This window comes from Coffea arabica, chromosome 9c (assembly GCF_036785885.1).
Source record: "Coffea arabica cultivar ET-39 chromosome 9c, Coffea Arabica ET-39 HiFi, whole genome shotgun sequence".
Lineage (NCBI taxonomy): Eukaryota > Viridiplantae > Streptophyta > Magnoliopsida > Gentianales > Rubiaceae > Coffea > Coffea arabica.
The window spans coordinates 43,646,297-43,661,607 of NC_092326.1; the positions used below are offsets into that span (position 1 = coordinate 43,646,297).

Sequence of the window (15,311 nt, forward strand, 5' to 3'; positions counted from 1 at the left end):
GAGTAGGAGGCTTGTGTGGACTAAATTACTCAAGCATGGATGCCCAAAGTTGAAGAAATGCAAATCCTCCTCCTAACACACATATTTGCACTAAATTGGTAAGAATGTATGAAGAGCAACAATTGTCTGGTCATGGTGTTTGGTGACACCATAATCTCCACATGGCACAATCCACTATTTTATCTCTGTAAAAAAAAAAAAAAAAAAAAAAATTTTAAGAGTTAGGGAGTATCCCAGGTTCACTTACGTGTCTCCTGTATACCAATGCGCGTGGACCCTCACTCTCCCCAAATCCTCTCAAACTCCCTATATCCACCCGAATCTCTGATACCTCACTCTCCCTCACTCGCTTGTTCTTCTTCCCTTTCCGTTTTCTATCTGGTTCTTCTCCTTTCTCTTTCTGTCCTCCTGCTCCGACTCGACTTCCCTCTCCTCCAAGACAACTAACTCTACTCAGTCCAGTCCACTCCAGTCCCAATTCCCGCACGTAACATAACGGTGATGATGAGGATGAGGAGGGATTGAGGCGCCTGGTTACTTGAGGAACGAACGAACCAAAATCGAGAAAGAAAAGACTTCTTATCAAACTAGAATTAGGCAGACGCATGATTCTGATCCAATATGGAAACGGCAGCGTCAATTAAGCCTCATCATCATGCCTATAAAATTGGTGGTTTTCGACTAAATTCTCCCAATTCCAATACCAAAGATTTGGTCCCCAACGGCATTGACAACAACAACAACAACAGCTGCTGCTGCTGCTGCTGCAATATCACTGCCGACATCGAGATGATTACTTTGCAAGCGGCTGCTGCTTATACTAGCCTCAAGGACTTGATGCCCACGTCCCCTCGTTCTCCCAATGCGCCGGCGATCGCGTGCCCCGCCACCGCCTGCAGGAAAGACAGCTTGAGGGACATACCGATCAATCTCAAGGACCCGCTCCTGCAACACGCCGCCTGGGCTTATCTTCAGCCCGCCATGACGCCGCACGATCACCGGGCCCACGCCTGCAGCTTCCTCCAGAACCTCAAGCACCACTGCTCTGGCGTTTTCGGCTGCTTTAACGACGTCCTCCTCGTGCTTCTCAACTCCTGGTTCCCCGCCAACGACAGCATCAGAACAAGAAGAAGAAGAAGAAGAGGAGGCCCTGATGATGATGACGAAGAGAAGCAAGAAGAGGATCAGGAGAATGCTGCCGCCCCCGCAGGTGGTGATGCATCATCGAAGAAGACGACGGCGACAACTCGACTGGCCGGCGTCCATTAACGACTTACCATCTACAAACTTAACACCTGTCCCCCTACAAAAAAAAAAAAAAAAAAAAAGGCTGCTTTTTTGAAGCTTTGCTCTGACTGGTCGCTGTACTCTAGTAGTAGACCACTCCGGCTTTTCTTAGTTCTGCTACGTGCTGCTCCCACCAATACTCTTGGAAATTTTGTACAGAGACCTTTGGCTTTCTTTTTCGTGGGTGATGTGTACATGCGAAAAACAGTAGTGCTTGCGACAAAATTTATTGAGTATTAATATATAATTTGCTCCTTGATTGTGTGTATATGTTGTGGAAATTTTTTTGTCTGGTTCGTATTTCTGTAAAAAGTTGCTGCCTTTTTTTTTATTTTCCCCCTCTTAAAGAAAGGTGCGTGAAGATAATACTAATATGCTACATCAATATTCTTGTCAAATCTGCAACTGTCTTTATCGTTTGACGTGAGAAAAAAATCTACATATTCGCGTTGAATGCTAAATTGAGTGAGTATCTTCTGGATGGATAGCTTCTTCGAGGCAATTACATGATTTGTCACTATTCCTGTCTGCTAGTTTAATGTCGCAAGGCCACAATGACGATTTTTTATTACAGTAACCATCCCACCTCAGAGGGATTCAAAATCTGCAGTTGGAATCCTCTCAATACCGATTTTCGGCGCGAAATTTAGTGTCAATCTCGCTCGTCATCTCACGTGGAAGTAGAAGAAACTTAAATCAACTTTGCCCGACAAATTGAATAAACACGAGACATAAATATAAAAGTTGCACTGATTTGGCTCCGAAAAAGTGTCACCGAACATTACACGTGCAAAATCTACTTGAAATTGATTCACAGGTGCTCACCATTTTACTCAACCTGCTGCTCAAAGTCAAACTGCTAGTATCTGCTCCAGTTTGGCTGTTTGGTACTGCAACTACTTGTCCACATACACCATTGCTGTCTTACATTGTAGGATGCCAGCCCACCACTCGCGTAAACAAACATGTACTCGGCCTGATTAGGATACCTCAATGACAGATGAGTTATCAAGATGCAACCAACAACTCTAGTGATCCTTAAGGTTCTACTTAGGTGTAGGTTTAGAGATCAAATCTTTTGACGGCTGACAATCAATTCAAGATTTTTTGGAATTTTGCTAGCAGACTGTGTAGGTATTGTCGGGATTGGTGGCAGTTCAGTCTTTCGGATTCACCCTGAATCCCTTGGATCCCCTCTTCTCCTAGTGTAGAATAAAGTAGGAATAAGGGTACATATAGTATATGATCTTGATTGCCAAAATTTTCGAACTTGAAGATGCAATCTAGCTACAAAGATGAATAGAAGATAGGTTGATGTGCTTGAGTAAATCTAAGGATATCATGTTTTCTTATTGCACACCTACACAAGTGGGATTGTTTGGATTGAGATGATTCCGGATAAAATAATTTGTTTCACAAATTTCAATCAATTTTTATCCTTCTAATCATCTTTTGATCTCACATATATCACGTCACAAAAAGTGCTACAGTAAGTTGCACGATAAGTTGCATCTAAAGGTTTTTTATAAAAAAAAAAAAAAAAAGTTTCCAAGTTTAGTTTCTTGTTGGTTTAGATGCTGAAAACAAAAATGTTAGCATGCACCTAAAGAAACAAGAAAATGAGAAAGGAAAATGTTAGCCAATATCCTCAACAACTAACATAATCAATCATGTTTACCTAGTCTAGAATTTTGTGCATATAAAAAAGAACTCTTGCAGATAAATATATGTGTGTAAAATCCTAATTAGAATGGGTAAGTGTAAAGAGCTACCACATAACATGAAAAGATGTATTAAGCCAAAATTGTCATTATATTAACTAAATTAATTTGTGACTTTTTCTATCGTGCATTCTTGATAGAAATTTGTCGCAAACTAAAGTTTATTATTTTGGAAGTAAATTAACGTCCAAACTTATACGGGGCACAAACAGACAAATGATAATTCCAAGATCCCGAAGACAAAAACAATCCTGTGTCTACTATGGTACATGAAACTTTTCTATCCTCAAACTATTTGACACACTGCATTTATTTGGTTCTCAGAATCGAAAACCCACCTTGGAAAACCGCAATAAACAAAGATTGGTAATAAGGGTACGAATTTAGCATTAAACCTAACACTAATCATCAACAAAAGAGAGGCCCCTGTTCAATACTCCCTCCGTCCCACTTTGATAGTCCTGTTTTCCCTTTTCGTCTGTCCCAAATTGTAGTCCACTTTCTAATTGAATAATATAATTGTATTTTAATTTTTCTAAAATACCTTTATTCAATATAAGTTGTTATTACTATAAACTATCTTATTTAATATAGATTGTTAGTATTGAATATAACCTACCCCATTTAATGCATTTAGATTTTCCAAAACATATTGATATATGAAAAGGCAACTTTATTTAATGTAAGGGTATTTTAGAAAAATAGCAATCTAAATTTATTTTTTCAACAAAGTTAACTACTTTTTCTTAAATTCTGGAGTTTCATATGTATGGCTTCTCATCATCCCCTTGTTAACAGATTCCTGAAAAAAAAACCAAAAAAAAAGGTGCTTGGTCTAGTCATCATCATATTCTCAAACACATGCAGTGCTTGACAACAATAGTGACGGTTGATGCACTTTCAAAAGATTAGGTATACATTTTCATGTATAAGCTATCCCATTCATACGTTAAGTTGATGCATACAAAGAAAGTTGATACGTGTAACAAATTTATATGAGTATACCAATATATATACATACATGTATATGTATGTATGTATATATGTAACAAAAGTACATATGAGTAAAAATTTTGGAGAGCCTTTAAACTATTGCCGTTGTCTACTTTTGGCCCCTCATCTAAATTTTGTTTTCGATTGGCTCTTGAACAATTAAAACTGCACACTTTGAGGACTTCCGGATGATTTTAGACATAAATTTGGCCGAATTTAAAGGATATTTTTGTCCATTCATAATTGAACTTTTGAGACCAGTATCAAAACTCTCAAAAGAGGTAATCCTTCAATTTTTTAACCATATCATTAGATTTCTCTTCACAAATCTTGTGCTTAAGGAAAAATCTAATTGTTCGAGGGCTAATTAAAAATAAAATTTAGAGGAGAGACCAAAAATAGACAACGCGGCAATAGTTTAGCGCTTCCCGATCTTAAATATCAACTTCATACAACATGGCCGTACCTGCTTCATTCCCAATTGGAAGATAGTCAATACTTCAGCAGTGGGCCACGTACATAAACAAAGGTACAAAACGTTTTCTGTTCTTTTTGCGTTTAAACACGAAACGCTTTAATGTAAAACTACTAGACGTAAAGGATAGTATATTCAAACCTATAACGCGTTAACCAGAAGCAGCAGCAGCACAAGTGGCAAATTGGACGGTAACCTTACAAATTAATTGCGGCACAAATGACCTTAATCCTTGCAATTCGTAATATGCTAACATATTTTGTTTGAGAGCTCAACATGAATTATTTTGAAATTGTTTCTTGATGTACAATTTTGAGTAATTTTCCGTATTACTTAGGATGCATAATACTACAGTAACTAGTACACTAATATCCCATAGCCATTACTCAAACACGAATCAAAGATGGTACAAAGGATTACTATGTCTATATGCAAAAACCAAAAAAAAAAAATCAGTAAAAGAAAGAAGCCAGGAGGATTGCGAGATATTTTGTATACCAAAGAGATAAGCTCGAAGTTGGGGATGCGATAACAAGGAAAAGATGAGAACGACTACCAGAGTTGGAGAAAGACGGAAAGAAAGAAAGAAGACTCCTCCACCCGCCCTACCTATGATTCCTACTCTATCGAGCTTTTTGGAGCAGACGGTCAGCCAGTGAAGGAAATGGGGCAGGAACGTGACAACCGTTCCTGAAGGTTCACAGCCACGATGTGGCCTAAAAAATTTGTGCGATTCAGATTACAACATGTAACTCGATTTTCACGTCATGTGTGGAATCCATAAAAAAGTGTTGTAAAATTACGTCGTGTGCAAAGTAAGTTACACCGTGTGCAATGGAAGTTACGCGTAGTGAAAAATGAATACAACCAGCTGCAACCGTTTGTGCCCCTTGTCCGCCAGTGAAGGACCATGGGCAGGAACGGCTACAACTGTTCCTGGCGGATTTGTGCATTTTGCATACCACGTAACTTTAGAACAAAATTTTATGGGTCCCACACACGTTGTGAAAATCGAGATACAAGACGTAATCTGGACCATACAATTTTTTGTGGCCAAATCCTAGCCATGAACTGTGCAGGGACGGTCATGCCCCTTATCCGCCAGTGAAGCCCCATCTTGGGACTCGAAAAATTTTCAGGAACAAGGGGCCGAATAGTTATCACGAAAATTGTTCGAGGCAGTTTTCCGTAAAATACACATAGCATAATTCTGTCTGTCTGCATACGATGTAATTCACTTTCAATAACGTGCAATTATAGAACAAAATTTTATGAGCCTCACATATAGTGTGAAAAATGAGATAAAAGATGAAATTTGAATCTTATTTTTTTTGGCTAAATCTTGATTATGAACTGCAAGGAACTGCCTAAAACCGTTCCTGCCTCTCTTCCAATTTACAGTGATATGTCAAGAGCACTGTTAGGGCAAGCCAAGAATTGGTGTTTCATGCCTATTACGTACTAGTAATATAGGGTCTGCTTGGAACCTAAATTTTTTGCCAAATTTGTTTGCTACTAGTTTTTTAATAACTTTAGCTACAATAACATAAAAATACTTATCAAATTTTTTGACCTGCACACTTCAAAATATCTAATACACAAAAAACTTCATCTTTTCTTCTTCTATCTCCCCCACCCCATCCACCACACTTTCATCGCCGGCCACCACCTCCGCCACTGCTTCCGGCGCCGGCTTTCCCTTTTTTTCATTTCTCCCTCTCCCTCTCCCCCTCCCCCCGTGACCGATGTTGGTGCTCCCCTCCCTTTTCTTTTTTCTTTTTTTTTTCTCTCCCTCCCTCTCTCCTTCCCTCCCCTTCCCCGCCACCCTCCCCATTCCCCTAGCTGCGATCTGGTCGCACGACCAGATTGGGCAAAAGGGGAGGGGAAAGGAGAGGAGAGTAGGAAAGGGGAGGAAAGGATGAGAGAAAAAGCAAAACAAAAAAAGAAAAAATCGGGGCTACAAGTTCTTAGTGATCCAAGGGAGAAGCTTCATTTGCATTCTTTCATAAGTCCACCCGTTCGCCCATGATCAGCTTCGTGCTCCTACAAAGCGTTAATCGTTTCGGATCCCATTGCACATGTCTCTGAAGTTGGGCCACATTATCGATGGGGTTTAGTCTAGTTGTCTGGCATCGGGAGGGAGAGGGGAAGGGTGAAGGGGAGTAGAGGGGGAGAGGGAAGCAGAAAGGGAGAGGGAGAAGAGGGGAAGAGAAAAAGCAAAAAAAAATTTTGGACCATGGCTGCTGGTTCTTCAACGTTCGAGGCAGCGGTGGCGAGGGAGGGAAGTGAGAAGGGGAAGGAAGAAGAAGAAGAAGAGAGGAAAGAAAAGAAAAAAGAAAGAAAGAAAAAGAAAGAGAAAAAAAGGAAAAGAAAAAAAAATTTCATCTTAAAAAAATTTTTCAAAAACTTCTACAGTGTACTACAGTAAAGTTTTAGATAAATTTTCAAAAAACTCAAGTGCCAAACGGGGCTATAATATTTGAGTATCATACCACTAGTTTTAAAGTTGAATTTGGCTAATGGATATTCGGAGTGTCTATGACACACTTAAAGAAATTTGCAATCCAAACACCATTTGTAATTTTATTATCATGTTTTTGGATTTGTAATTTTTTGGAGTTTTTATAGAAAATGTACTGTAACGATTTGATATATGTGAGATAAGAAAGTGGTTGAAAAATATGTTTACGAAAAACAAAGAAATCTTTTTTTTTTTGGTAAAAAATCCCTTTCCAAACAAGGATTTAGTTAATTTGAAAAAGTATTTATTTATATACAACGGGTATAATAAATATGTGTCAATTTATAAGTTAGATATAAATTAGGGTGTAAACGGCGGTCATTAAGTACCTAGTCGAAAAAAAGGCACAAGTGCTTTTATGGAGTAATAGAGTGGAACCAAATATTAATGAACACAAACGTGATTAAGTAGCGCTTTCCCAAAAATGCAGGGATTTCCGAATAACCCATCGCAATCCCACAGTGGTTAACAAGTTGATTGAAAATAAGATGTCTAAATTCATTGTATAGGAGAAGATATGATATGGTACCTTTTTAATGCTTTGAGGAAATCGTTGATCAATTAAAATGCTGTGCTGATGCTAAATCTATATTGAAGTTTAGAGATAGGGACATTAGAAAGCAGACAAAGGGAGACACATGACGCAGAACGTTGAGGCCAGAATTTGTCGCAATAGTAGATCATAGGCTTTCTCACTCACTAGGGGTATTTCCCTCTTTTCTCTTTCCTCCTACATTCTATATAGAACTGTCAGAGTGGGTGATTTGGACGAATTAGAGTTGGTTAAAATGGATAATGAATATAAGTGAGTTAATTCATTTATACCTATTTAATTGGGCAAGTTAAGAAATGAATTAGATAATCAAATTACCTATTTATAACCCATTTATTTTAACTTTTTATAAACTCATTTAAATTCATTTTTGCAAACTAAGTTATCAATTTATACCACCATTTGCACCCATCATTAGTTTTAAATATTTACTTATAATATTTAATAAGTCTAATTACTAATTTTTTTCCATCCGTACTCTATGTCACAAAATTATATTCTATTTAGTAATTGAACAATAAGAATATAAAAATTTGAACTAAATACTATAAAATTTAACATAAAAACTTAATTCAAAAAATTTTAACTCCTAGCATTTTTTTCGTGTGTAAATTTAAAATTTCATTTTGAAAAGATAGGAAAAGAGACTAAAACTTGTCATAAATTGAGCAAGTTAACAAACTAAGAGAAAATAAAATGATAAGATAAAACCAATAAATAATAATAATAAAAATAATGAAACAAATGTAGTTAACATCGTGACAATAAAAATTTTGAAAAAAAAAAGAGGGTGGTGAGAGAAGAGAGGAGACCTGGGGAAGATAATTCTAAATGGGTTAATTCGGTTGAATGAATTACCCACTAATATCTATTTAATTATTGAGTATTTCATTTATACTAATATGCAAAAATTTAAGATACCCATACCAATATATTAATGGACAAGTATGGATAAATTTAGTTAAATGAATTTGTTTGCTACCTATAATTCTATCTTCCTTTTTATTTATTTATTTCTTTTTTCTTTTTTGAAAACCAAAAAGGAATATATCCCAGAAAAAAAAAAACAATAAAAGTGGAAGCAAAGAGAAGATTATAATGCAATTAAGGCAAACACAACACAGTTGATGCCTGTGTGAAGGTGGAGTGCAGGTGCCTGATTTCATCCATAGAAGGGATTGACATCAGTCATGTTTACACAGAGAAGGAAACTAAGCGGCTGATGCTCTTAGGAAAGTTATTAGAATGTGATCAAAATGTTTCTTTTGTTTCGAATTCGATTAAGGCCCCCCTCCCCCCCCCCCCCCCCCCACCCCCACCCAAAAAAATCATGTCCATTCTGGATGGAGACGTTAGGGGCATGACTACCCACGCTTTGTAAATTAGTACTAGTTTAATATTAATGAACTTTCCTTTACTGTTACCACCAAGAAAAAAAAAAACAGAGACCCGCATTCCAAGTTCCTTCCAACCAGCGTACTGCTACACGGTATCTTTACAGCAACCACATCAACTATGCACACGCGACCCGAGCTGTGAGTACAACAAGGGCAAAAGAATTTCGGTGGCTATAGATTAATCTTTCCTGCACTGACAGTGTATACACGCTGATGAATGACAACTATGCAAAATTTGAATTTAAAATTCAACTTTTATACACATGTCATGAATCGAATGATAATAGTATATACACCGTCAGTGCAGGAAAGATTTACTCCTAAAGTATAACCCCCATCAACTTTTAATCATCAAGCAAATATTCGTCACAGATTAATCGCTAAACTAAGTAATTAGCGGACTCTTAATTATTACTCTTAATTTACAAAAATAATCAGAACCATATTTTGATAATAATAATAAAAAAAAACCCTTAGCAGGCAAATACGCCGTTGCATGCATTTTGACACATGTTCTGATTATTTTGTAGATTAAAAACAATAATATTCGACAAAATGGACACAAGTGTACTGATGCTTTTGACGCGAATAATAATTTAGCGGCGCCGAGATTTTTGGCCCATGTACAAAGCGGCTCTCGCTGTTGCTGCTACACACAAGAAGTCAACAACCTGAGTATACTGGCAATTAAAACAAGCATTGCCATTATTCCCTATGGGTGGGAATCGAGTCAGTAATGGGTTGGCAGGTCCGGTTAAGACCCAGGTACAACAAGAAACCTGCTGTCCCGAACACAACCCATCAATCCGTGACAAATCTAAATACCCGACCTGAGCACGAAATTTTCAGATTGGCAAGTCAGCCGAATGACCTAATATAACCTGAAACATAACTCCAGTTTACTAATTTATCATAATAGTTTCTAACACAGAATCAATTTCACTCAAGACTAATTACGTAATAAAGTAATAAAAATCTCGATAAAATAATCCCAAATCAGATCTGAAATAAATTAAAATACCGTAAGTGTTTTATCCTAAACCGAATATGAAATAAATTAAAACACTATAGAAGTAGAAAATAAATGTAATACATCCTCTATCCAAACATAACAACTCCAACCTCACACAAGTTAAACAAGTTCAATTAGGATTAAATGGTTAATGCCTTGGGAAGAAAAGAATAACTTATTTTAGTTAGATAAAATATTTTTTTAATAGTTATTAAATTATTTTGAATTCATAAACGGTGCCGACTTAAATCCAACCAGTTTTCTTTTCGAATTTATCAGGTTCCACTCAATTCTGAACCAAACCAACCCAAACGCATTAATTTCGTTTCAGGTTCGCGTCAGAAATTGACACCCCCATTATTCCCCCACCAGCACAAAAGCAGAGATACCTTGCACTCACAGACTGACGACTGTAAGCACCCAGAGAGCTTTCCCCTTTGATCTTTGGGCCTCATTCCATGACTTTAGAATCCAATAAACATGGAGAAACACATCCAGATTGCCTTCCCAGTAACGCCTATTAAATATATGTCTACGTGCCAGAAGCAAATCCGGCGCCAACAGCGATCCAATATAGGCACAACAGCCCGAGTGAGGAAACCACAGCACAGCAGTGAAATTGCTACTAAACACACACCAAAGAATATGATAAGATGATATGCCAACCCAAGTGGAATGATACAGCGCACCTTTCCAATAAACAACAACATAGAGATCTGCAAGAAATAAGTAAATTATGCCAAAACCCAGAAGCAGTGCACGTGTTACTGATAACACGAACATCTTTTTCTTTTTTTTTTCTTTTTCAGTCTTCTCCAAGCAAGCGCAGTAGTGGTCACACACAGAATAACAGTGGTATAGACAACTCAGTTTTTTATTTATTAAAAGAAAGAAAGAAAGAAAGAAAGAAAGAAAGCAAGGCGTGCTGCTGCTACAACCAATACAAGTCCGCACTGGAAAGTTGTTTATCATGCCTTCTTTTGTGTGTGTAGGATGTTGAGCCGACATATGAACGGAACAAGTGCGGAGAGAAAAGATGGCCTTTTCCTTAAAGATGCCCTGCATTTGAGGATGGCCAATCCGGGCAGCCTTTTAAATCTAAATGGTTTCTCAAACTCAAGAAGAAAGGACAAGGTCCAATTTTTGCCCACCATGACTCTTTTGCATCGTTCTGACAAAATGTGGAACAATCTCAATTTTCCATTCTGTGCACAAAGCCAACCAGATTCCATCCAGATGTTTTCCTGTTCAAGCTACTACTACATGGCTCATAATATGTTACTAACATTAATGTATTGAGACGCAAGTTTCCTCTCAAATCACACGCTCGGTTCTCAAATCAACAACCTTATTCTCATTCACCAGCACGTATCAAACTATTTTCAGTAATAATATATTCTCAGTCCAAAAGCAGGCAGGCACGGGGAATCTATTCCTATTCAACTTAAGTGATGGCAGCAATAAATGTGCTCTTAAAAAGGTTGGCTGACGGAACACCTTAGAATATGTGATATGTATAACGCCAAATGATCAAAACTAGTAGCGCAACTTTCTTTTTCTTTGTCCCAACGATAACATTTCTATAACCTAATCTTCTATCCTATTCCACCACAGGGAGAGAAGCCTAAAGAGGCTGTATAAGTGATTAGCAGATATACAGACCTAATTATTCCTTTGAATTTTTTATAGCCCAAAGAGGGACTTAATCCCTTTCTCGTGGGTGATTAACTAGTAGTGCAATTGAGGCGCATATTTTCAGTTTCACAAAATATTTTATCCGTCCAGGATGAATGAGGATGATGATCTTGACAAGGGTGTCTTAGATTTGAGATTGGAAGCTAACACGAATGATCCATCCACTCGTGCAATGCCAAAGAGTATGTGATCCAGCTAATGCAATCACGTGCCTTTCACTAGCCAGCTAAATAATAATACAAATATGCTACCACAAGACAAGCAGTAGTCAGCAGCATCTGTTTGGCATCTCAAAAAGAAAGCCAAAAATTTCCACGACTATGCGGCCATCAAAACAACTACCATTGCCAATTAAAAAAAAAAAAAAGCCTAATAACAATAATAATAATGAATCAAGGAGGAAATTCCCCTCCATTTGGCACTTGTTCAACAACACACACAAAACATTTGACTGATTCTGCTAAATAAGGAAAATAGATCATGACAGACAAAGTAGATGATCACCACTCGTATCATATGTTAAAATAAGAAAAAAAAAAAGGAAAAATATTAATCGATTTCCAGATTAAATTTCTCTTATACTACTACAACTAAAAAGATGGTTCCAATAAACGAAAGGACCAAAAAAAAAAAAACAACAACAACACAACGAGAGACAGAGAGATGGTTCCGATCTTTTGCTATCCAAGATTAAGTTAATAATAAAGAAAAATGACGTTAAATTAAACCTGAAACAGCAAAATTAAACATGGATAATTAGGAAAAGAAGGGGAAAAAAAGAAACAAAAGACAACGAGGTGCACCGGAATTGACCTCCATGATTAATCTGATAGCATTACATGGAACAGGCACCGGCAACGGCAGCAGCATCTTCTTCTTCTTGGTAGTCGTTCTAATCAGAAGAATTGCTATGTTCAGGCTTTCTGCAGAGAACCATATGCATAGGAGTGAAAATCCCGGTCTCACCACCTCTGGTGAGATAATCTGCGGTGACAAACAACATCTCGTGGACGTCAACCACGCCTTTGGGGGCAATCCCGAGCCAGGTAAGAACCGTCACCAAAATGTGGTTCCTCCAATAAGCAATCCTGCCCATCTTGAGCCGGGTCCACCAGGGCTTGGCGGGGGGCTTCGCTAAATCTTTCTCCTTGACCACCTCGAATCCCACCTTCTTGGCTATCTGGGCAATGTCCCTGTAACTCCTCAACCCCGGAAGAGCATCGCCCCTCTCAATCCCATGGATTATCTCGACGTGCTCCGGATTTTCCGGGTTGTAGAATTCGGTGGTGACCCATTCGTAGGAGACGTACAGGGATCCGGGCTTCAAAACTCGGTAGATCTCGCTGTAGACTTCCTCCAGATTGGGTGCATGGCAGGTGGCTTCGATGGAGTAAGCCCCGTCGAAGCTGCTGTCGGGGAAGGGCATTTGCAGGAAGTTGCCACAGACAACTTCGCACAGAGAATCGAGGCCGGCTTTCTCATTGTGCATCCGGGCTCGGTTTACCTGGTACTCGTTAATGGTGATGCCGACGACGTTGGCACCGGAATGAGCGGCGATGGCACGCATCGGGCCGCCGACACCACAGCCGGCATCAAGAATGCGGGCACCCTTCTTGACACCCAAGAGATCGACGGCCATTTCCTCGTGGATTCTGGTGGCGTCCCGGTAGGACTTGCCGGGGATGGAGGGAGAGAAATGGAAGGACTGACCCCAACCCCACTCGTAAATGTCAGTGACAAGGTTGTAGAAGGTGTCGACGAAAGCGGGGACTTTCTCGGCGGTCTCGATCTCCTTGGGGCGGCCGAAGAAGGACCAGTACTGTTTGTAGTTGTCTTGGACTTTCTCTTTGTCGATGGAGCCGCCGGAGAGTTGGGCGGCATGCTTCCCTTTCTGTTCTGCGGAGCCCAGAACGCAGACGAACCAGTAGAGGCCGCCGGCGAGGAGGAAAGTGGTGCAGAAGAGGGTGAGAGAATCCATGGGTGTCGAGGAGAAGAGAGAGTGAGGAGTTGAGCCAGCAGGGGAGAGAGAGTTGGGGCTGTGTTTGGAAGGGGGGCGGGGTTTTGTATGATTAGGTTTGAGAGACTTGGGGCATCAATTGTTTCTCGTTTTTGTTTTTAAATTTTTTTTTGTTTTTTTAAGGGAAAAAAAAGGAGAAAAGGGTATTATTATTATTTATTATAGGGTTTGACGCACTCGTTAAAATATTTTTAAAACAAGATCAACATTAAATTTAAAAAATGTATAAATATGATGGAGAGCAATTAAATTATATTGGTGTGTGTATTTATAGGAGAAATTGAGCAGAATTTATCAGTGTTACGGAGTCAAGCACCTTGAAGAACACTTGAGATCCTCGGTGACATATTTTCTATGCCAATTCAATGCCACCTATAGTATTGCGTAAAGTGTCCTATTATTATTTACACTTGTGTTAAACCAAATCAAGTTGAATTATTTGAAAATTAAAATGTAAATAATAACAAGACACTTTGCACAATACTATAAGTGGTATTGAATTGACATAGAAAATATGTCACCGAGTATCCCAAGTGCTCGAAGAAAAATGGCCACCACTTTGTTTGGAGTTTGGAATGGAAGAGGTTGGATTTTTGCGAGAGTACCCTTCTAACCTTGTGGCGTGTGGTGGTGTCTATGTGTGTCAATGGCGTTTGGACACGTCATTGTCAAAGTGTCAGCGGTTTAATTATAGCGGGGGTGGGTGGCACTTTGATTTTTTTCTCCTTTTTGTTATTTGCCTTTTTTCCTTGCTTTTTACAACCACAAAAAAAAAAATTTAGTATTTTGTTCAGAACCGAGAGAGATTTGAAAAATGCCAATGGAGGGGGAGGATGGACTATGACACCATGTCATAACTTTCCACTGGTATCGGTAATCAAGTCATTTGTCCCACTTTTCCAGTCACAGGGACCGTACTATATACGTAACCAAAAGGCTAGAACGAAAAATAGAGAAGATAATCAAATGCAATATCATCATCAATAATAATAACTAGGGTGGGTTCTTCTTTAAGGCCTAGCAGAGCTATTCTACTAACATTTGCGTGGTTTCACGTCATTTTTTCGGGGTTGGATAGTTAAGTCCCCAAATTTGTCTCAAGAGTTGCCGGTTTTTGGGATAAAATCTGGAATTAGGTTTAATTAACTAACTTCAAAAGTCTGAAAAAAAAATCATCAATAATAATAATAATAATAACTAGTGCTAAGGGCACACTATGTGGACCCGTTTGGATTGTATTTTTCATGATTTTTCATGAAAAATTATTGTAGCGATTTGATATATATGGGAAAAAAATGTAATAGAAAAATGTGTAATTAATGATTAATGGATAAAGTTAATACTAGGTTAACTCCTCCAATTCTCCTCCAAGATATGTAATGATTGAGGTCCACCCATCAAAATAGACAAACAATCTGCGGAATCAATCGTTAAAAGAAAATATTAATTAAAAATAAATAATAAAGACTAAACTCTAGCATGAGTATAATAGAATTTAGTAACAATGATTGTTTTTCATAAAACTATATAAAATAGCAAAATCAAAGTAGTAAAGAGGAAAACTTGTTAATTTGGAATCAAGATTTACACGTAAAATTTCTAAACTCTTTGTATCAGAATTTGAAAGATGTTGAACAAAA

The 15,311-nt window shown here is 38.2% G+C and overlaps 1 protein-coding gene across 1 annotated transcript; it reads right to left on the reverse strand.

The window, feature by feature from the left end:
• Window positions 1–12,190: 12,190 nt before the first annotated feature.
• Window positions 12,191–13,733, reverse strand: LOC113708954 (24-methylenesterol C-methyltransferase 2-like). Its single transcript, XM_072064951.1, has one exon. The coding sequence runs from the start codon at window positions 13,630–13,632 to the stop codon at window positions 12,547–12,549; it is 1,086 nt and encodes a 361-aa protein (XP_071921052.1). The 5' UTR covers window positions 13,633–13,733; the 3' UTR covers window positions 12,191–12,546.
• Between the last annotated feature and the right edge of the window lie 1,578 nt (window positions 13,734–15,311).